Source organism: Podarcis pityusensis (genome assembly GCF_964106645.2).
Source record: "Podarcis pityusensis genome assembly, chromosome: 7".
Classification (NCBI taxonomy): Eukaryota; Metazoa; Chordata; class Lepidosauria; order Squamata; family Lacertidae; genus Podarcis; species Podarcis pityusensis.
In genome coordinates this window covers 84,110,334-84,134,585 of record NC_138031.1, presented here as the reverse complement: position 1 = coordinate 84,134,585, position 24,252 = coordinate 84,110,334, and the positions used below count along the sequence as shown (strand labels likewise).

Genomic DNA, 24,252 nt, shown 5'->3' with positions numbered 1-24,252 from the left:
TTTCTAATACTGAAAGTGAATTTTATTATTAAGTGCTTGAAATTACAAATTCAACTTTCTGAATACACTGTAGCTGAAGATCAGATCCAACAATAGCATCTAACACAAAACAGAAAGCTGCTTTACAGGAGTAAGCTGAACGATCTATGATGCTTCCTAACGAAACAGAATCCTGGAGCCCTAATGTTTACTGCTTGATTCCAACAAATCTTTCGCTTCATTGATTTTCGTTGCCAAGTAAGGAGAGCCACCTAAATAAAGAGAAGAGAGAATAAAGTGAAGACTACATAATGCTGGATTTAACAATAAGCCTACTCTGCAGTTATGGAAAGTAAATTTCACATGCCATCTCACCAAGTTTCATTAACTTTCTAACAAGAAATTGACACAAGTATCACAATGAACCACAATCCTAAGGGCAATCAAACTGCTTTTTCTGATGGCGCAATTCTATCCATGTCTACTTGGAAGTAAATTCCATTAGAGTCCACTAGGGTTCAACTTACTCCCAGGTATAGTATAGCATTTCAGGTTAAGACACAAGACAACTGACTTTCCTAAATCTATTGACTGGCTAATGTCTCGTTTTGTTAGGCAGTGGGTTCTCTGGAATATCCACAAGCAAAAATTTGGAGTGTTGCAATTCAGAGCCTTCTCAGTGGTGGCACACCATTTGTGAAACCCTTCCCAGTGAGGCCTACCTGGTGCCAACACACTTTCAGCACCAGACAAGATGTTGTGTTTTCCCAGGCTTCTTAATAAGCTGCCGACCCAAAACTTCTGCTGAAGAGCAATATCAATATCTTTTCAATGAATGAATGAAGTGAAGCACTGATTTCTTCAAAGTCATTCCAGGCCAGTGCTGGGCTTTGAAGTCTATGTCAGGCTAAGGAACATTTAGAACCCCAGGGCCATATTCTCTCATGGGCAGCCTTTCAGGGGCCGCATGCCAGTGGTGGGCAGAGCCATGGATGAGGCTCTTCACCAGGCGCTGAAGTTCCCCACTCCTGACCTAGAGGCAAGGAAACACTGCTCTCCATCATAAGAAAGTTAGGATTGCTTTCCCAAGATCAATTCCACAAGGACAGATATATCGTTGTGCAGTAACAGCATCAAATCCTCAGACCACAGGCAGATTAAGGTACCGCACCATGTTTAATTTATTTTTGACAGCATGCTTTGAAGGAAACTCCAGCAGGAATATTTTAACGTAGAATCATTAGGTGTGCACTGCAAACATGCCCCATTTTTCAGTTAAGGCACAGGCATACCAGCCAAATGCATCACATTAATGCTGTTAGGCACAGAATACTGCCTTCTTCTTCCCCGTCCTCAACGCTGCCACTGCTTTCCAGTCCATCTAACAATCTGATTACAGTTCAGCAGCCTCGATGTTTGTTTTTTTCACTCTCCTCGAGTGCCAACCATCTGCCTCCTGCCACTGAAAATAACAACCAAAGGTCTGTTGTCAGGAGCTCACCGTGCAGCAACAAACACCTAGATGTTTTTCTGGGACAATGTGCTTTCCACTGCAGAACGTTATAAACAACCTTTTCTAAGCATCTGCTCGGAGGAATCACATACAATAGAAATTCCATCTACAGATTACTATGCTATGAGAACCCTGCACTTGGTTCCCTTCTTTTTATAGTTTTTAATCCACGTGCTGACCCCTCTGCATTTAGGGTCGGGAGGGAAGGAAGGAGCAAAGTTGTGCAATGCTACATGCATATAGGCCCCTGCATAGAATAAACACCATCTGAAGCAAGATGCCGCAGGATACATGAAACCTTGCATGGGCAAAGACATTTTGTACACCCCACATCTTGTATAACATTATGTTAGCATCAGAGAAGCAAGAAGACAAGTGGGAAAGATACAATACACTCTGCAGCACTTTCACAGCAGGAATCTGAGCATGCACACAACAAAATCCTAACATGCATACTGAAGTGAAGTCCATAGTGCCTTTACACCATTTAACAGGAACAGAAAAAACCCACAAATAATTAGTACATGTCGACAGGATACAGCTTCTCAAAGTGAGGTGTCTGGATCACCTTTGGTTAATGTGGGGAGGGAGAGGGGGCTAGAAAATTGGGCGGATGTTGCTATACAGGTGGGCTAAGGGAAAGAAGAGAAAAACAAGTGAAAGACGAGGAAGGAAACTGTGCTCTGGTGAGGTGGAAGTGGGGTATCTTGTGGGTAAAAGGAGAACCCTGAAGCCCCAAACTCTGAAGAGGGGCAGGGAGTGTTGCATTGCACATGCTCCTGATAAGGATCTCGACAAACAGGATCAGAAATACCTGGTAGATAAAAAACATATCATGGAATATGGATGTAACAGCAACAACACTCGTGATTCTTTGATACTGTATTATGTTCTCCCATCAGGAGATTTTGCAGTAGTCACTAATCAATATATTTTTATCTGTGTCTAGGAGCGTGTAAATATCTACGCCAGAAACTTGCCCCAACGTTTATTCAGGTATATAATGCCTGAATACACAATATTACTCCGCCAAGGCAATGATGTAAATTGGCTGGCCTCAAATCTCATTGCTGAAAGTGCAGTAACTGGGAGAATCCCAAGCAGATGATGTTCCTTATCTGTGTTAGCCTTGGAATCACTAAAGAGCAGCATATAGCTTACACAGCATAGAGATTATTGCCACAGCCTCTCAAAATGTCCCATGCAGGGACATATTACAACTGGCTATAATACGGCCTCCGTCAGAGGATTATAGGCATGGAGACAGAGCAAAAATACAAACTAGGCCACAGATATGAAAACATGATATGATCTACAATTGTCAGCTGTGTATTTTCAACTCTTCTAATATTTGAATCTAATGTTATTTCACCTGTTGCGATTGCTTTTTCAAAGCAAACCTCCATTAAGGAAATTGGCATTGCGCAAGACATTGTACCTGCAGCATTCCCACGACTGCTCTTGGAGCTGCCACGGCTTCTGTTGCTGACAATGATTGATGTCTAGGAAGTTGACTGATGCCAGCAGAAGTGTCTTAGTCAAGGCCCAGCCCCTAAAAACTAGCAGAATGAGCTTGACCTCCTGTGGGAAACTGGAATGGAAAAATCCCATGAAGGTCGCTTGGACAACTAAAACTTCATGCTGGGCCAAGAGATCTGTTATATGTCGAGCCCTTTTATGGTTCGGAATGATGGATGGGCTAGGTGAAATGGAAGGAAGGATTGTGCCTGGTTCTGTCTCAAAAGCATTCTGCACATGTGTATGTGGGTGCTGGGGAGCCATTAGAGTTTTGTGCTATAGCAACTCCCCCTTCACTGCAGCTGAACTGCAAACCTCTTCCCTTTGCCCGTGACTCTCCAAGGTGTTAAGCAGCAGTGTTTTGACCACAGAATTACACTTCTTTGTTTGCCTCCAAATGCGTTTTCTTCCATCACTGTCTTGTTCCTGCATCTACAGAGTAAATCCAATTTTATTGATTTATTTAATGAATAAATTACTAGTAAAAAGAGGGGCAGGAAGAAATAAGAAATGGTGTGCTCCACACCTTTCACCTTAATGAGGTCAGAATTAATTTTATACTCCTGAAATGAGAAGGAATAAACTATAAATCTGTCAACGAGATATAAAAGTCTTCACTTCCCCCCTTTTGGCTTTTTAAATACTGTGCAACTCTATACCATCTGTTGTATCAAAGTACAAACAGCAACGAACATATGGGCTTTCCTTCTCAACCAGCTGTAGTGTAGTTAAAGTTATAATAAGAGCTTTTTGGGGAGATACATACATTAAAAACCTGGCTAGTTAAAACATCTGTGCCTGGTTTTATAGTTTTTAAGAGCGCTAAAATCTAGTACATACATTTGTATGACATTCTGCTCAAAAATGTGTTTGTCTATTTATGGCTGCACATACTCTGTTCATATAGACATGGATTTTTGCAGCTTCATGGTTAATGTTTCCCCTTCTTCAAAAGCGAGATACTTCACACAGTGGTTCTTCACGCTATGTTTGACAGCTACTTAGTTTGTGATCAAGTAAATGACCCCAAAGGCAGCTATACATTCCTTCCTTTGGATCACAGAGACCGGATGCAAATCTGTCTCATACTGCAGGCAACACTTCCAAGATATGTTTTGAAATGCACTGCAGCGCATTTGTGAAGTTAGTGATTAGTGTTTTGCTTCATACACATGTGAAGAGAGAAGGTCTGGCAGCACGTTACCTATCAACTAATATTTATGAAACGCAAAGCTTACCTTTATCAGGGTGATTCAAAAGCATGATTCGTCTGTGAGCATTTCTAATCTTGGCCTTCCCAGCGGATGGACTGTAAAGATAAATTTAGAGTGTTTACCATAAATAAAGATTCTTGCGGGCTCTAAATTAGCAAGATTGTTTTCTTCTGATAAACAACATCTAGAGGTAGTTACAGGTAGGTAACTACCTGTTACCTACCTGTGTTGGTCTGCCGTAGTCGAAACAAAAAAAATAAAATCCTTCCAGTAGCACATTAAGAGACCAACTAAGTTTGTTCTTGGTATGAGCTTTCATGTGCATGCACACTTCTTGAGATATCAAAGCATCTGAAGAAGTGTTCATGCACACAAAAGCTCATACCAAGAACAAACTTAGTTGGTCTAGATCAAGGGAAGTAATAGTGCCACTGTATTCTGCTCTGGTCAGACCTCACCTGGAGTACTGTGTCCAGTTCTGGGCACCACAGTTCAAGAAGGACACTGACAAACTGGAACGTGTCCAGAGGAGGGCAACCAAAATGGTCAAAGGCCTGGAAACGATGCCTTATGAGGAACGGCTAAGGGAGCTGGGCATGCTTAGCCTGGAGAAGAGGAGGTTAAGGGGTGATATGATAGCCATGTTCAAATATATAAAAGGATGTCACATAAAGGAGGGAGAAAGGTTGTTTTCTGCTGCTCCAGAGAAGCGGACACGGAGCAATGGATCCAAACTACAAGAAAGAAGATTCCACCTAAACATTAGGAAGAACTTCCTGACAGTAAGAGCTGTTCGACAGTGGAATTTGCTGCCAAGGAGTGTGGTGGAGTCTCCTTCTTTGGAGGTCTTTAAGCAGAGGCTTGACAACCATATGTCAGGAGTGCTCTGATGGTGTTTCCTGCTTGGCAGGGGGTTGGACTCGATGGCCCTTGTGGTCTCTTCCAACTCTATGATTCTATGATTCTATGGTCTCTAAGGTGCTACTGGAAGGATTTTTTTTCATTTTGTTTCAACATCTAGAGGTATTTGCCATCTGGTGGGGAAGCGACAGTATTACATCCTTGAAGAATGAAGTTTCAAAGTAATCCATTGCTTTGCGTTTTGGGGATCTTTTGAGAGTGGTCTACACACATTTACACGAGTATTCACCTGTGCTGATCAGTGGTACGAGACACATGCAAGCAGTGCCAACAGTCAAAACACACGGCACTGACAGAAAGTGTCTTGCTGGAGCATGAGATGGAGAAACCCCCTCCTAGTGGTGCAGCAATAAAACTGCTAGCACATTTGCAAAGCTAAGCAGGGTTTCAAATTGGATGGGGGACCGCGTGTTGAGATTCCTGCATTGCAGAGGGTTGGACCAGTCGACCCTCGGGATGCCTTCCAACTCTTACCATTCAGCGGAGAGAGTGGACTATCAAACCAGGCTGTAAGAGTACATCTTTCTCCCAACAGGTCCACCAGCTTGGGCACTGCTGTGTTGCAGCAGCCCTGTTGGGAATATCCAGCCCAGAGATCTATGCAAGGGCCTCATCCCCTTTGTCTGTTGTTTGGATAGCTGCTGTTTGTGGGGGGCAACTGGTGTGTCCTCTTCAGTGAGGCCATCACAAAGTTTACTCCAATCTGTTTCTCAGAGCTCATGTTTGCGGAACAGTAGCCTGGCTGGGGACGCGGGTGGCGCTGTGGGTTCAACCACAGAGCCTAGGACTTGCCGATCAGAAGGTCGGTGGTTCGAATCCCCGCAACGCGGTGAGCGCCCGTTGCTCGGTCCCTGCTCCTGCCAACCTAGCAGTTCGAAAGCACCTCAAAGTGCAAGTAGATAAATAGGTACCGCTCCGGCGGGAAGGTAAACGGCGTTTCCGTGTGCTGCTCTGGTTTGCCAGAAGCGGCTTAGTCATGCTGGCCACATGACTCGGAAGCTGTACGCTGGCTCCCTTGGCCAATAAAGCGAGGTGAGCGCTGCAACCCCAGAGTCGGTCACAACCTGCCTTGTGAATTTCAGGGAAAATCCTTTACCTTTAGCCTGGCTGGGAGTAGGGCTGACGCCCACAAATCCAGGTCTACATGGCTGGTGCGCGGGAGACTGAGCGCTTGTTACAATGTAGTTCCGCTTGTAGGCATTGGGCCGTGTAGTTTAATGAACTGAGCAGAGTGAATAATCATGGGCTTGGGGGAGGAAATTGGGAGGCTGCTTAGCAGGGCTGGCCTATCAGGTAAATATTGAAGGGTGGGAGGGGGAGGGAATGGGTCACATGCGCTGCTGGGGGGGGGGAGGAAATGTCCCCAAATGACTGGTTGACCCATACAGAGGTTACACACTCAGTCTACACAGGATTCCTTCTGACTAGCTCACGTGCACAAAGCATAGATTTTTAAGTCATCCATGTTCTGAATCATGTAGAATTAAACATGTGCAAAACTGCAGAAGTATAACTGAATGCGCCACTTAAAACTGTTTTTAATACGGGAGAATTAGTACCCAAATTTGCTAATTTCCCCCTTCCATCTTCATCCTTTCTGTACTCTTCAATTTAGTATAAGCCACTTTTTTTATTTTGTAAGCTATTTTGAATTTATTGGCAGAAGTATACAAGTATATAAAGGTAAATAAATACCAAGAGTTCTTTCAACACAGCAAACTGGGTAATTTTTGCAGGCCACTTCTTTTAGTGCTTTTTATCCTTAATAAAACTACTGGATAAGATGGGTGTACCCCACATTTCACACCACTTTTCTTTCAGGCTTTGGCACTGAATAGATTCTGTTTCAATGCAAAACACTTACCTTGTGCCTAAAATAAGACTAGCTTCTCGATGATTCATTTTCTGTTCGAATCCGCCTTTATAATAGGAAGAAAGATTCTGCATGGGAGAGACAAGATGAAGTAATTTGATCTGTGTGTGAGGTATAATGACCTTGATTCAATTCTGCAACTAGGACAAAAAGTAGCAGCTAGGCAACTCAACATTTTGTCATGCGGCAGTCGCACGGCATTGCTCTCAAACGAGCTGCGCTGCCTACCAATAACCGACTGGGCCAAGTTTAAGGTTTTGGTCCTCACCTGTAAAGCCCTAACACAGGCATAGGCAACCTCGGCCCTCCAGATGTATTAGGACTACAACTCCCATGATCCCTAGCTAACAGGACCAGTGGTCAGGGATGATGGGAATTGTAGTCCCAAAAACATCTGGAGGGCTGAGGTTGCCGATGCCTGCCCTAACAGTTTGGGAGCAGGTGATGTAAGGGAGCATCTTCACCTCTCTTGCCCTATTCAAGTGTTACAATCAGTTGAGGAGGCATCCAGAGGAAGAGGCTTTTCGGTGATGGCACCCTTCTTAATAAATCACCTCCCCTCTGAGCTCAGGCAGGTGCCAACACTGATGAAGTTTTGATGCCTACTAAGAATATATCTATGTCCCCAGGACTTTACAAGTGTTTAATTCCAACAGACTGTTTATGTTTCAACTCTGCCCTGTGTATATTGATTTTAATGTGAATAGTACATTTTATAAATGTGTTGTTACTCTGCCTCCAGACTGATGTGGCAAGTGGTATGGAATCTAGTTAGAAGGGACCCTGAGAGTCAACTGGTCCAACCCCTGCAATGCAGGAATCTCAACTAAAGCATCTCTGATAGATGGCCATCCAACCTCTGCTTTAAAAAGATCAGATTTGGTTTTGAAATATGATCAATGGAACAAGACTTTTGCTGTTGCTAGAGGAGATAAAATCATATTGTATCTACTGTAAAGTAGTCATATTTGACACAATAGCTGAGAGAAAAAAGTAAGTCATAAGGTCTCTTTGTAGTTTTAAAAAATGATTCTTAACTCCTAAGTCCTAAAGTATTAGTAGGGTGCTCTTTCCTACGTTTTGTGTGATTCTGAATATATTGAACTTCTATTTAAAGCTGTAGCTTTAATATTGATCAAAGTCCCTTTGAATCTAATTTCATTTGCATTGAGGGATCAAAAGATTTCCTCCAAGCGAACTAGTTGATCTGGAACCTGATTTATGCAACTAAACTGAGTAAAACTGGAAATTGGAAGGATGCACTTATTCGCTCTGTAGAAATGCGTAGGAATTACGCATAGTAATGGTTTACTATCTCAAGCCATTATTTGAATGCACAATTTTAAAAAAGATATGATTGGCAAGACCTAGGGAAAACATGTGTGCACAGAACCAAAAGAAGGGGGGAAAGTTAATATGGAAGACATGAAATGGATAGTTGAACTAAAATGTTATTTTTCTTAAAACTTAATTCTGCTTTTTACGCCTGTCCTCTTGCCTTTTCTAAACAAGCTTCTTAAAATTGGCTATTGCTTGCAAGACTCAAGGAGATACTGTCATCTGCCCTAGACCCTTTGGCTCAATGCTACATGAGGTATAAGTGGGATTTGACAGAAGAAAGCTAACTACTTTGGATTCTAGTGAAGGACAAGTAGGCTGGCTGCTTGCCTTGCACCCCCAGGTTTCACTTCCACCCAGGACTGGAATAAATGTAAAGGAAATGTGGTAACCATATACCTGAGAGTCCCTTGACTGCCCAGACTTACAGCCATGGTGGGACAGGAAGTCAATGAGTCCCTGTTCTGTTATTGTAGTCATCACCTAGTTGGGTCAGGGTTAGGTATACTTATCCTGCAACGTTATCTCTGTCTCTCTCAAGCTTATAATCTCACCAGAGAGACCTGAGCTCTAAACTTACAGCGGCTGAAATTTTCCTTGCTGTTTCCATGATTACTTGTTCTAGTGGTTTCCAGAGCTGGAATGCATAACGACCTATAAAATATTGAAACAAAAGGCAATTTAACATCTGTTCATCTGCTAAGCAAGCATGCAGCAACAGTAATTTCTGCAAGAAAACAGAGAAGAACCCAATTTTTCATCTCATTTGTCTGAAGGTCCAAATTGTTGCCCTTTCCTGATTCAAAACGTTCCCTGAGTGGCTGCTTTTGGAGGCAAGCCCAGCAATGCACCACGATGAGCTGGCAGGCACATCTCCCATTTATAGCATCGCCAGGAAAGCTGTCTTTTAAGAGAATCATTAGGAATAGCAAAATTCTTATGTTAATAAGCAAGTCTTTTATAAACCTGCCTTGTGAATTTCAGGGGAAATCTTTCTACTCAGATTTATTTCCTTGGTTGGGAAGCCTCCTGCTTAGGACACTGGAGAGACACTGCTAGCTAGAGTAAGCAATCCAGGGCCCAGCGGGCCCATTATAAATATATAAAATATAAAATATTACAATATAAAAAGAAGTTCAAGTCCTTTTCTCATTAAAACACATTCCATTACTATTCAGTTTGTCTTAAGAAATGCAGTAATGGGTGACACATTTGTTTCTAAACACACACACACACACACACACACACACACTGTCTCCCCCCCCCAACTTACCAGCAAAAGCAATGGCTGCAACACCAAGGCCAATACTTATCATAGATCGAGCCTGTTTAAAATAATAACATAATACAATTATATAGGAATGTATTAAGTTGGAACTAGTCAAGCTGGCAATACATATAACAAACAGTGGAGGAAAATTCAAAAGGAGTCCAAGTAATTTTAAATATTGACACCAGATTTATAGGTTTCAATATTTAGTATTTTAATATGTTATACTTAATAGGTTTTCTAAGGCACAGTACATACAGCCCTGCCCACAGCTCACTAGGCAACTTCCTTTCCTTTCCCCACAAAATCTTCCCTGCAGCACTATCTCAAGCCTGATGTAACTGGATTTTCCGCAGACTGAACCACACCTCTCACTTCCAGCCACTGTTAGAAATTTCCCAGGCACCAGACGCTTTTTGCGACTGACAAGGGTCCAACTGGGACTACATGGAGATCTCTGGTTGCTAGGTTGGCGACAGACATCTCCCTCTGGCTTGCCTCTCCAGCTTTCTTAAGTAGGTCAGCAGCAGAGCTTATTTATTGCATTTATATCCCACCTTTGTCTCCAAGGAATACAGTGGTACCTCGGGTACATACGCTTCAGGTTACAGACTCCGCTAACTCAGAAATAGTACTTCAGGTTAAGAACTTTGCTTCAGGATAAGAACACAAATCGGGCTCCGGCAGCGCGGCGGCAGCAGGAGGCCCCATTAGCTAAAGTGCTGCTTCAGGTTAAGAACAGTTTCAGGTTAATTCATTATTATAATTATATTTTTATATAATAATATAAAATTATTATATTTAATAATATATAATTATTATATTTAATAATATTATATTTAATATTATTAAATTAATTTATTTTAAATTAAATAAAATTATTAAATTAAATTAAATTAAATTATTAAATTTAATAATAATAATGATGATGATGATAATAATAATAATAATAATATAATTATTATAATTATAATTCAGGTTAATCCGACCTCCGGAACAAATTAAGTACTTAACCCGAGGTACCACTGTACATGGTCGCCCCCCCACCTTAATCCTTACAACGACCCTGAAAGGTAGGCTAAGAGGTTGCTACTGACTCGAAGGCATAGCTGTCAACTTTTCCCTCTTTTAAAGGGAAATTCCCATATTCCGAATAGGATTCCTCGCAAGAGAAGGGAAAAGTTGACAACTATGCTCTAAGGTCACCCAGTGAGCTTCATGACAGAATGGGGTTTGAACCCTGATCTCCTCGTCAGACACTCTCACCGCTACACCTCCTGGCTCCCTGTAGTCCTTCTGCTATGGAGCAGCTATATAAACTGAGCAGTTAATAAATATGGGGAAAGCAAAATGTCACTTTGTGAAAGATCTGAAATATTTCCCTTGAAGCTTGAATTTGTTTTATTCCAGATTGCTCTGTTTGATGTTTTAATGTGTTGTAAACCACTGTGATATTTTTTCTGTAAAATATAAAGCAGTATAGAAACCTAGAAACGAATGATAAATTTCACAGTTTCAAAAAAGCGCTTGGACATTACACCGTGGCAGCTGCAACCTAGGTTTAAGGCACCATTTGGCAATTAGCTTATACACCTGAGTTTCTGCTTCCAGCAATTTCCATACTTTGGGAAACATGGAACCATGACGGTTTATTACCAAGATTCTACACATTTTATTTTACTTTCAGACCACTCTTCAACCTGCATATCACAAAATATAAACATTAGATTTAACAGGATTAAAAACACTGCACCCAACCATTAAAAAATGAGCAGGCTTAGGGTTGCACACATACCCAATGCCTGGGTTGATAATATCTGTTTTAAGCTGCCACTGAGAAATCATTGATGAGGGATAAAACTGTACCTCCAAAATGGTGGAACATCTACATATGAGGTGCCACCATAAAGAAGACTGTATCCTGAATCACCATAATATCAGCTATACCCATTGGTAGGATATGGCTTCCCCTGAAGATAGCAAGGCTTGGATTGGCAGATATGGGGAGAGGCATTCATGTATAGTCGTACCTTGGTTGACGAACAGAATGCATTCCGGGAGTCCATTCAACTCCTGGAACCATTCAAAAATCAAGGTGCGGTTTCCGATTGGCTGCAGGAAGTTCCTGCAGCCAATTGGAAGCCACGGAAGCTGCATCAGACATTCAGCTTCTGAAAATTGTTCAAAAACCAGAACATGCACTTCTGGTTTTCTATCATTTGGGAGCTAAAATGTTTGGCAACTAAGCCGTTCGCCAACCAAGGTATGACTGTACTTTGTTTCTCAACACACCAGCAAAAGTAATAGTTGCAGCACCAACTCCAGTGGTGACAAAGTCGTTCAGGGCTTTATACATTAAGATCAACACCCTGAATTGGCCAGTGCAGTTCCTGAAGAGTCCCGTTTGTTGTACTGTTCAAAGCACTTGAGAGGAAGAGGAGGGGGAAGAGGTGGAGACTACTGGAAACAGAGGCACTAGAATTTAAATCGGAAATTAAGATAAAGTATAGTTAGTCGAAATGACCCTTAAATTTCTGTCGTGGAATGTGAACGGTTTTAATGAAAAGTCCAAGAGAAATAAATTTGAGAAAATCATAAAGAAAAAAAATATTGATGTGATTTGTTGCCAGGAAACACATGTTGCCAAAAAACACAAACATATTTTAATAAATAAAAAGTTGGGAATAGAATTTATCAATTCAGCCTCAAAGAAGAAAAGAGGGGTGGTAACTTATGTGAAAGAGAAATTAGAACCTAAATTAATATGTAAGGATGAGGAAGGAAGAATCCTAGGAGTACAAATCAACTACCAGGGAGAAAAACTTAATGTGGTAACGGTCTACGCGCCAAATACAAACAAGATGGAGTTTTTAAAAAAATTGGAACAAGTTTTATTAGATCTAGAGAATCACAAATTGGTCCTAGTTGGAGATTTAAATGGAGTGCCAAAACCGGAATTAGACAGAAGCTCGAAAAGGAAGAACTTAAATCAAGGGAAACTTCCGAGATCATTTAATGACCTTGAGGAAAACTTAGATTTAATAGATATATGGAGATTCAGAAACCCCATGACAAAACAATTCACACATTTCTCAGAGCCGCATCAGAGTTGGAGTAGGTTGGATCAGATATGGATATCAAGAGAATTAACAATAAGAGTGTCGAAATGTGAGATACTACCCAGAACACTATCTGATCACAACCCAATAATATTACATTTAAATTGGAAGACCCAGGGTATCCACAGATGGAGAATGAACGATTATTTATTTGAAAAAGAAGAAGTGATTGATAAGGCTAAAACTACCTTAAAAGACTATTTTGATCTAAATATTAACAAGGAGACTAACATGGATATAGTTTGGGATGCCAGTAAGGCAGTGCTAAGAGGTTTTTTGATACAACAAAATAGTCAAAGAAGAAAGGCGAGAGAACAAAAAAAGGAAGAGCTAATCACTCAATTGAGAGAATGTGAAAAGAATTTGATAGAAAAACCGAGTGATGAAGGGAACAAGCAACTGTATAAGATGATACAAGCACAATATTCAACATTAATAAATCAAGAGGTAGAATGGGGAATTAAGTTAATGAAACAAAAAATTTTCGAATCTGCAAACAAAACTGGAAAGTTCCTGGCGTGGCAGTTGAGAAAAAGAAGAAAACAAAATCTTATTAATAAAATAAAAGTAGAAGAACAAATCTTGGAAGACCCTAATGAAATAAAAAAGAGCTTTCTTAAATTCTATGAAAACCTATATAAAAGAGAAGAAGATGAAATAGAAATGGGAAAATATCTAGAAGAAAACAGAATCAATAGTATATCGGAAGAGGAAAGAAGTTTATTAAATAAACCCATAAAAGCAGAAGAAATTCAAGAGGCGATAAAGAGGATGAAACTGGGGAAAGCCCCAGGCCCAGATGGTTTGTTGGCCAAGTATTATAAAGTCCTAGAAGAACTTATTACACCAGTGCTATGTGAAGTAATGAATGAGATTTTAAGAGGAGGAAGAACACCAGCGTCATGGAGAGAGGCATACATTACGCTGATACCGAAACCTGACTCGGATAGGCTAAACATTAAGAATTACAGACCGATTTCACTATTGAATAATGATTACAAGATCTATGCAGATATAATGGCGACTCGACTTAAAAAATGCCTAGTTAATTTTATCCATACCGACCAGGCTGGTTTTTTACCCAATAGACAAATAAAAGACAACATAAGACATACAATAAATATTATTGAGTACTTAGAATGCAAAAATGAAATCCCTGCAGCTTTATTGTTTATTGATGCCGAAAAGGCATTCGATAACGTATCCTGGCGTTTTCTTATAAAATGTTTGGAAATGACAGGGATAGAGGGCACATTCCTGGAAGGAATAAAAGCAATTTATTCACAACGAAGTGCTAAATTAATTATTAATAATAACTTAACAGAACCCTTTGAAATCTCGAAGGGCACTAGGCAGGGGTGCCCTCTGTCACCCCTTCTGTTTATTATGATGTTAGAGATAATTACAAATAAGATAAGAAAAACTTCAGAGATACGCGGAATAAAAATAGGAGCGAAAGAATACAAATTGAAAACTTATGCTGATGATCTTATGTTGTCTTTGGAGGATCCAAAAGAGAGTGTCAGTAAGGTGTTAGATCTGTTAGAAGAATTTGGAAAACTATCCGGTTTTAAATTAAACAGAACAAAAACTAAAATGCTGACTAAAAATGTAGAAGAGAAGGTTAAAAACCACCTTGAATCTCAGACTGGAATTAAAGTAACCAAAAAAGTAAAATACCTTGGAATCTGGTTAACGACAAAGAACATTAATCTGATGGAAGATAATTATATAACCGCTTGGAAAGAAATAAGGAAGGACTTAGATACCTGGAGCAGAATAAATCTCTCCTGGTCGGGAAGAATGGCGGCAATAAAAATGAGTCTACTACCGAAACTGCTATTCCTATTTCAGAATATACCAATAATTAGGGGAACATCAATATTCAAGGACTGGCAGAAAATACTTTCTAAATTCATCTGGCAAGGAAAAAGGCCAAGAATTAGATTCAAATTACTTACAGACCAAAGAGATAGGGGAGGATTCGCAGTTCCAAATTTAAAATTGTATTATGAAGCCTCGTGCCTTTGTTGGGTCAAGGATTTGATTATTATAAAAAATAAAGATCTGTTAGATTTAGAAGGATTTGATTTAAGATTCGGTTGGCACGCTTACCTATGGCGTAATAAGGGAAAGATCCACAAAGGATTTTCTAACCATATCTTTAGAGGGCCACTGCTGGAGGTGTGGGAAAGAAACAAAAAATTACTGGAACAGAATACCCCTTGGTGGCTTTCGCCAATCGATATCCTGACATTAAAAAAAACAAATATTGAAGGAGAAAGATGGACCTACGAAGATTTATTAGTAAAAACAGAGACCGGTTGGAGGATTAGGCCATATGAAGAAATAAAGAACAAATTGACAGGTTGGATCCAATTTCATCAAATCAATTCTATCTGGACCGAGGATAAAAAAAATGGGATAAGTGAGAAAAAATCTAGATTCCAGATTGAAATACTAGAAAGCAAAACAAAACTTCTATCGAAAATGTATAGCCTGTTACTTGAATGGGACACCAAGGATGAAGAAGTAAAGGAGGTAATGGTGAGATGGGCAATGGACTTTGGGTATAACATAGAGTTTGATAAATGGCAGGCACTATGGAATAAAGGTATGAGATTCTCGGCATGTACAACACTCAGGGAAAATATGTATAAAATGATGTATAGGTGGTACGTAACGCCCGTAAAACTGGAAAAAATATATAAAACTGGTGTTAAATCATGTTGGAAGTGCAAGATTAAGGAGGGCGATTTTTATCGTATGTGGTGGTTGTGCGAGCCTATTAGAAAATTCTGGGAATCTATTTACAATGAACTAAAAAAAATCTTTAAATATACCTTTATAAAAAGACCCGAAGCCTTTTTGCTGGGGATAATTGGAGAGGAAATCAAAAAGGAAGACCAAACACTTTTTCAGTACGCGACAGTGGCCGCCAGAACTCTAATTGCGCAGAATTGGAAGACACCAAGAATCCCAACCATAAATGAATGGCAATCTAAACTATTTGACTATCTAGAATTGGCAAAAATGACACAGAAAATAAGAAATCAAAAAGACACAAAGTTCAATAAAGATTGGAATAAATTTATGGCATACAAGGAAATAGAGGTAAAACATTTAAAAATTACAGTAGGTGTGATATAACACTTGTGATGTAAAGATTTTTTTTGAGGAAAAGAAACTGCAGATAGGAAAATCTTATAACACATTCCGAAACCGAGATGAAGGGAAGTCAGTCAGTGTTGTATGTTATGTAGTTAATGTAGTCAATCTGTTGTTGTCTTATGTCCATTTTAATTTTTTTATGTACTTTTTTTTCTTTTTTGGTGTGAATGTGTTATGTATGTTTTTTGTTTGTTTGTATGATGTTACAAAATGAATTAAAACCAATTAAAAAAAAAAAAAAAAGCACTTGTGGCTGCATTCTGCAACAGCTGCAGCTTCCAGACCCTATTCCAGGATAGGTCCACATAAGACTGTGTTAAGTGTCAACTAGCTGGGAGGTTATTAAACCATGAATAACTGGAGCCACGTTACTCTAGTCCAGGAAGGGCTATAGCTGGCAAGCCTGATCCAGCAAGATATAGGCCCTTCATCACCAAATCCATCTGGGCCTCAAATAACAAAGCCTCCCATTTTCAAGTTCAGTCCTGTTACTTCAACAGGAGCACAACTCTATCAAGAACACTGTATTACCGCAATGCAGTGTGCTCTATATGGGGCTGCCCTTGAGGCTACTGCAAAATTCAACAGCTTGACTGCTCACTGGGGCAGTATACAGTGGTACCTCGGGTTAAGAACTTAATTCGTTCTGGAGGTCTGTTCTTAACCTGAAACTGTTCTTAACCTGAAGCACCACTTTAGCTAATGGGGCCCCTGCTGCCGTTGCGCTGCCGCCGCACGATTTCTGTTTTCATCCTGAAGCAAAGTTCTTAACCCGAGGTAATATTTCCGGGTTAGCGGAGTCCGTAACCTGAAGCGTATGTAACCCAAGGTACCACTGTATCACCATCGTATTATGGTGCTACTGACATAATTGCTTTGGCTGTCCATTCTCTACCAGACTAGTTTCAAGGTGCTGTTATTGGCGTACAAAGCCCTACACGGCCCATGACCATGATAATATCTACAAGATGGGTTGACTATGTAGGGGGTAAGACCATCACCACATTCCACAGGAGAGGATACCCTGTAGTTCCAACCCATTAGGAGCGCCATTGCACACAATTGCATACAATGTTGGAACAGGACCTTTAGTGCAGCCGCAACCACCTTTTGGCACTGCTAAAGACATTCCTCTTTCAACCAGCCTTCTAAATGAAGATCTTTTCCCTAGTTGCTGTCTGCACTGGATTTGAAGCGATTTTACATATGTGCTGTTATTTTAAACTGTATCAATTGTTTTTTAAAATTGCTCTTATATGCAGTTGACCCACCATCAAAGGCAAAATCTTGCAAAGTCAGGAATCCTCAGAACTTAAAGGTCTACTGCCAGTAAGAACTATAAAACCATTTATGTATCCCCAGTGGTGTTTCCACAAACTGCAGTATGAGAAATCTTGCTATAAACATGGATTCAATGAGAAATGCAAGGTCACATTTAAAACAATTTTTAAAGTGTTCAATGACAGCAAGAACCAGCCCAAATCCTATAGCACTATTCAATTATTTTCTTGCCATATGTCTAATTTCCACATTGCTTGCTTCTGCTTAAAGAGATTTAAGGTTTTTGTATCATCCACACATACAGTTGCTGAACATTTACAGCTGCATATTCTTGCATGGCAGGGGATTGGACTAGATGATCCTAGATGATCCTCAGGGTCCCTTCCAACTCTAGAATTCTCTCTCTGATGCACTAATAATATTGATTTCACAGAAAATAAAATTGTTAAGACTTCCTTTTCCTAGTCACATGTAAATAAATAACATGTGAAACTATCAATAAAGGTACTCGGTACTGTTCTAAGCTAAAATGCAAAAGAGCTTTAAAGGTGCTGCATTTAATTTAATTGAAGTAAATTGTAACTTTTCTCTATAAACTCATTGTGAAATGGTAGTAATACTTTCCAGCATACAGATCTTTAAACAGGATGAACTTAGAAATTCTAACAAACTTCATCTCACCTGTTAACGTGGCTAGACTTTATGGCCCTGCATAGAGTGAATATGCTGTACTGATTCAGCGCTTGCTTTCATTCCCTAAGAAATCACATTAATATTCTTTAACACCCCAGCAGATGCACCACTTCAAGTGATTACAGTTCGCTGTTGGAATTCTTGTCATGTTTTGCCTGGTTTCAAAAACCTAACTCATCATTTTCAAGACTAATTCTTTCCACTTGTATGGCATCTTTAATCTAAACCTCTTGAAGCAGTTTACAAACATTAATTCTTACAATAAGAGACACAAGGTAATTAGATTGTTCATTTTGCTAATGGGAAAAGGCTATGTTTGTTGCCCCTGACCTCCAATCTATGCCAGAAGAAAACAGGTACTTTGTGTTAAGTGATCAAGAGGTTCATAGTATATTAGTACAAAACTAAAACAGATAACAGAAGTTGATGAGGAAGGGACTGGTGGTTGAGTGGCCCAATATGGCAGCAAGCAACTAAAGTAAATGTCATTTAGGTTTCTGACCAGCTCTATTGCTCTCTGCAATGAAAGACTGACATGCATCCCAACCCTGCAATTAAAATGTTTACATAATACACATTTTTATTCGCCTACAATCTCCAAGCCTACCATGACATTTCATTTTGATATATTCCTACCTAAATCATGCAGTCTCATTGGAGCAGTGTTAGAAACTCAGATATGTAAGCTATTTGCCAAATGGCCCCTTAAAGCTAGGTTACAGGTGCAACAAAGAAATGCCTAGTCACCATTTTTTCTTCTTCAAGATTACAAAGCAAAAAATGAATTTTGTATATTGTCAACGTTTTAATATATTTTACAATTCAGTCACACATTTTACCAATTACAGTAAAAAAAAATTTGAAATGTGAATTAATGCATAATTCACATCAGTGACACATTTTTAATATCACATTTTAAATAGCAATTGTTAACTGGATACCACATAAATAAATGGGGCTCAGCCACAGCAATAGTGACCAACAATAAGTATTTATAAATACCAGTATGTATATCTATATATACTCTTAACCCAATATGTCGCAGCTTCAGCAAGTACTGCAGTCACAGTTAAATTTGCCTATTAAATCAAAATTATTGGAAGAACGGGCCTAAGAGCACAATTCTAATCATTTCTAAATAGAAATAGATGTTACTGAATTCAAAAAGGCTTACTCTCAGACAAATGGGATTGTGATTCATTATTTTTGAGCAGTCTCTCCAGCAGCATGCTTTCGATTTGCAAGATAGCAGTGGAAAACTAACTATGTAAATGTTAATTCATTTTGCAGACCTTCCTTTTAATATCCAGAATTTGAGAATCTCTTAAAACATAAAGATTAATGTAAGCCCTACCCTCCCTCTCTCCCTTGATGGCTGCCATGTCCACTAAGTAATGTTTTCTTGTAAAAATACAACTAATGGGGCTCCAGTATTAGGGATTCATCACAATAAAACAAGGAGATGCCAGACCTATGACACTGTAGCCTAAGCAAAACAAACATTTGTAGGTTACAGTTGCCTTCATCAGATGCATACAGCAGTCTGACAAAGTGGGCTGCTTAAGTCTTTAAAATAGTAAAGGTAAAGGTACCCCTGTCCATACGGGCCAGTCTTGCCAGACTCTAGGGTTGTGCGCTCATCTCACTCTATAGGCCGGGAGCCAGCGCTGTCCGCAGACACTTCCGGGTCACGTGGCCAGCGTGACAAGCTGCATCTGGCGAGCCAGCGCAGCACACGGAACGCCGTTTACCTTCCTGCTGGTAAGCGGTCCCTATTTATCTACTTGCACCCGGGGGTGCTTTTGAACTGCTAGGTTGGCAGGTGCTGGGACCGAACGACGGGAGCGCACCCCACCGCGGGGATTCGAACCGCCGACCATGCGATCGGCAAGTCCCAGGCGCTGAGGTTTTACCCACAGCGCCACCCGCGTCTTTAAAATGCCATAGTATTAATTTGCAAGAAAGGGTGGTATACAAACTTAATATAAATTTATATAATGTAATATAACATGACTATCCCTCAAAATGCCCATTTTGTATTTACGCTTTTTCATCAGCTTATCAGCTGTGACAGAAAGGTATGTAACATGTTCTAGGTAACTTTCTGGGTATAGGAATGCCATCTTTTTCCTGGCGAGCACCTGCGGCTGCAGCATATGTAGATCAGGTAGAAATTCAACTGGTGATGCTTATTTTATCACCATATGTCTGAAATGGGGAGGTTCCAGCAATCTGACCTCTGCCTGTCATCAAGCTGTCACAGGTACAGAAATCCTGTCATTAAAAAGTTGTAACTGGGTAGGAGCTTGTTTCTCAAATAAGAACAAAACCAGTTGCTTTAATATATTTAACTATGTTAAATGTGTAGGAGGAAGAAAACAGAAGTGCAAAACTGGGCTGCAGAATAGAAGAACTGGCTTCAGAAATGGGTTGGGCAGGTGAAAGCAAGCTTAGTAACTGAATGGTGTAAAAGGCAAAATATTTGTATGACAAACCAGAGGGTTGGTGCTGTGGTGTATTTATTGTAATTAACTATGTTTTAATAGATCATATAGATATGTTGTTCTACTTATATTTTTGTTTAATTGCTTTCTAATGATTGCTTCGCCCCCCCCCCCCCTTTTTAGCTGTTTCTATTTTATCTGTAAGTCACACTGAGTTCCTATCTGGGGGGGGGGGGGGAGCAGGATATAAACATATAACAAAACTTACATCTATCTGGCCACTGGAGCAAATACTGAAGCCTCACAAGCCAATCCTGTTAAGAACTGGTGCTATATATCTCTAGTTAACAAAGCAAAAGAACATTTCCACTTTTCTTCTCGCCTATCTGCACAAATCAGTGTGCCCAGTGGCACGATGGGTTGACAGGCGTAAGCACCCTATAGAAATACTCTTTTATGTTTTCATGAAGTCGTGGAAATTCGCATAAGGAACTGCCAACACCAGAAACCCCAAGTGGGGAAAGTGCCTAGATGCTTGCAATGCTCATTGGCCAGAATTGGGTGGCGAAGTTGGGAAGAACACCCCCCCAAAAAAAATTCCCCCCTAGCACCAGTTTGAGCATAGGGCAGGGGTAGGCAACCTAAGGCCCAGGGGCCAGATGCGGCCCAATCGCCTTCTCAATCCGGTCCGCGGACGGTCCGGGAATCAGCGTGTTTTTACATGAGTAGAATATGTGCTTTTATTTCATTTTTTAAAAAAATGATATTTATTAAAATTTCAGAAGAAAAAGATTACATTAATAAGAAAAATAATAATAAAGAAAAATACAAAATACAAAAAAGAAAAAAACAGTTAAAAACAATTCCATCTTTTCATCACTTCTCTTACGTTTACTTGTTTCCCGGGCCTCCTCATACCTCCCTCTTTTGTATTCCAATTCAATTTGTTAGTCCAGCAATTCCTTTCCCTCCTTTTTAATCCTGATCTTTAATCTTGATATATTATAACGTTAAATTTTTACGTATTAAAAACCAATTTTTCCATATTCTTTTATACCAGTACAGCCAGAAACCACTTAACTTCAATCCAACATCATTCTAACATTCATTAATTTTGCAATATTTCTGTAAATAGTCTTTAAATTTCTTCCAATCTTCTTCCACCGACTCTTCTCCCTGGTCTCGGATTCTGCCAGTCATTTCCGCCAAGAATATGTGCTTTTATTTCAAATGCATCTCTGGGTTATTTTTGGGGCATAGGAATTCGTTCATCCCCCCCCAAAAAAAATACAGACCGGCCCCCGACATGGTCTGAGGGACGGTGGAATGGCCCACGGCTGAAAAAGGTTGCTGACCCCTGGAATAAGCAATGGTCAGCAGCTGCAAGAGACGAGCCCCGAATGTTGGTGCTTGATAGGTATGTGAGCACAAGTGACTATGAGAGCGCATGTGAGAGAAGGGCTCTCCTAGTGTCCTCCCCTCAGACTTCTTTCCCCTGTTGAGGGAGAACATAGAGCAACGGAGACAACTGTGTGGGAAGTTGCTATGGCACTCCCTGTGCAGTGGTGGTTTGTGCTGCTCAGACTGTCTTCCTGCAATACCAAAAGCACCATGACTGTGTCCTCTGTGCCATGCCGCTTGTTCTGCTGGGCTCCTGTACCTTTTTTAAGCTGCAGGGTGCAAATCAACTAACATTTTGCTTGCTTTCCGATTCACTTTCTCTGTAGCTCATCTCAGCCATCTTCCAGGTAGGCTTCTCCACGAATGACTTGTCCACTGCCACATCCCAGCAGGGCTCAGGGTCTGCTCTCAGCCCCTCTGAGCTTCCGCAAGGGCAGATGCCAGCCTCCCTCACACTGCAGGCATAATGGACACACACACCACCCCAACCTCCAAGCAGGGCAAGATTCCAGGACTTCCAGGCATATACCTAAGGTTTGCGTTCCCCTTGGAATTGGGGACAGTGGAGTAGAATGCGTACAGTGGTACCTCAGGTTAAGTACCTAATTCGTTCCGGAGGTCCGTTCTTAACCTGAAACTGTTCTTAACTTGAAGCACCACTTTAGCTAATGGGGCCTCCCGCTGCTGCCACACCGCCGGAGCCCGATTTCTGTTCTCATCCTGAAGCAAAGTTCTTAACCTGAAGCACTATTTCTGGGTTAGCAGAGTCCGTAACCTGAAGCATATGTAACCTGAAGTACCACTGTACTTTTATTCAAAATGCATCTGCGGGTTATTTGTGGGGCACAGGAATTCGTTCATTATTTATTTTTCTTCAAAATATAGTCTGGCCCACCACATGGTCTGAGGGACGGTGGGCCGGCCCACAGCTGAAAAAGGTTGCTGACCCCTGGAATAAGCAATGGTCAGCAGCTGCAAGAGACGAGCCCCGAATGTTGGTGCTTGATAGGTATGTGAGCACAAGTGACTATGAGAGCGCATGTGAGAGAAGGGCTCTCCTAGTGTCCTCCCCTCAGACTCCTTTCCCCTGTTGAGGGAGAACATAGAGCAACGGAGACAACTGTGTGGGAAGTTGCTATGGCACTCCCTGTGCAGTGGTTGTTGTGCTGCTCAGACTGTCTTCCTGCAATACCAAAAGCACCATGACTGTGTCCTCCGTGCCATGCCGCTTGTTCTGCTGGGCTCCTGTACCTTTTTTAAGCTGCAGGGTGCAAATCAACTAACATTTTGCTTGCTTTCCGATTCACTCTCTCTGTAGCTCATCTCAGCCATCTTCCAGGTAGGCTTCTCCACGAATGACTTGTCCACTACCACATCCCAGCAGGGCTCTGGGTCTGCTCTCAGCCCCTCTGAGCTTCCGCAAGGGCAGATGCCAGCCTCCCTCACACTGCAGGCATAATGGACACACAACATCCCAACCTCCAAGCAGGGCAAGATTCCAGGACTTCCAGGCACATACCTAAGGTTTGCGTTCCCCTTGGAATCGGGGACAGTGGAGTAGAATGTGTACAGTGGTACCTCAGGTTACATACGCTTCAGGTTACAGACTCTGCTAACCCAGAAATAGTGCTTCAGGTTAAGAACTTTGCTTCAGGATGACAACAGAAATCGTGCTCCGGCGGCGCGGCGGCAGAAGAGGCCCCATTAAGCTAAATTGGTGCTTCAGGTTAAGAACAGTTTCAGGTTAAGTACAGCCCTCTGGGACGAATTAAGTACTTAACCTGAGGTACCACTGTACTTTTATTCAAAATGCATCTCGGGGTTATTTGTGGGGCACAGGAATTCCTTCATTTTTTTTTCCAAAATACAGTCTGGCCCCCCACATGTTCTGAGGGACGGTGGACCGGCCCACGGCTGAAAAAGGTTGCTGACCCCTGGCATAGGGCAGGGGGGTCTCTCTCGGCCTTTTGAGGAGGTGGGCTTCCTCTCATGAGACTGTGGGGAGCTGGGGGGGGGTTCCCTTTTCGAAAGGGCTTCAGTTTAACGGCCGACCGGCCGCCTGAGTCAACGACGTCGGAGGAGGAGCTGGAGGCCGCCGCTTCTCGCCCCCCGAGCACCAGCGGGGTCTGCAAGGGCGACGGCGGGTCCTGCGCCGCCCAAGAATGACGAGGGGCGACCGAGAAAGGAAGGCCAGGACGAGGCCTCCCTACTGCGCAGGCGCGGCGGAGGGACGTCGCCATGGCGACAGCCGGGCGCTCGAGTGGGCGCCCAACTCCAGCTAGGCCGCAGGGTGCGTGCGCACGCCGCTGAGGCATCACCCCTCCCATCCGACCCCGTCTACTCACCAGCCCCTCGTTCATGCCGGGCCCGCCGCCGCCGCCGCCCTTGTACTCGGCGTAGCGAAGGCGCTCTCCCTCCGAGGCGCCCTTCGCGCTCCTCATCGCATCCAGGCAAAGCGAAATGGAGAAAGCGGCGGCTACGGCGCGCCGCGAGGGACAAACTCTGAGCGCCTCTCTT

The 24,252-nt window shown here is 41.6% G+C and overlaps 2 protein-coding genes across 4 annotated transcripts in view; one reads left to right on the top strand and one right to left on the bottom strand.

Moving 5' to 3' along the window:
• On the bottom strand, positions 1-24,252 carry DNAJC15 (DnaJ heat shock protein family (Hsp40) member C15). 2 transcript variants are annotated; one of them, XM_081015062.1, is made up of 6 exons: positions 24,081-24,252; positions 9,630-9,681; positions 8,937-9,010; positions 7,010-7,086; positions 4,249-4,319; positions 1-251 (listed from the first exon to the last, which is right to left on the bottom strand). In XM_081015062.1, exons 1-6 carry the CDS (start codon positions 24,174-24,176, stop codon positions 181-183), a joined length of 441 nt encoding a protein of 146 aa, XP_080871188.1. In that variant the 5' UTR covers positions 24,177-24,252; the 3' UTR covers positions 1-180. The 2 variants fall into 2 exon arrangements, with proteins under 2 accessions (XP_080871188.1, XP_080871189.1); XM_081015063.1 differs by lacking the exon at positions 24,081-24,252 and adding an exon at positions 23,668-23,686.
• Positions 23,959-24,252, top strand: part of EPSTI1 (epithelial stromal interaction 1) — a 39,054-nt gene continuing 38,760 nt past the window's right edge. For both annotated transcript variants that reach the window (XM_081014998.1, XM_081014997.1), the window contains exon 1: positions 23,959-24,025. In XM_081014998.1, coding sequence (XP_080871124.1) covers positions 23,974-24,025 — 52 coding nt within the window. In that variant the 5' untranslated portion in view covers positions 23,959-23,973. The remainder of the gene's footprint in view (positions 24,026-24,252) is intronic.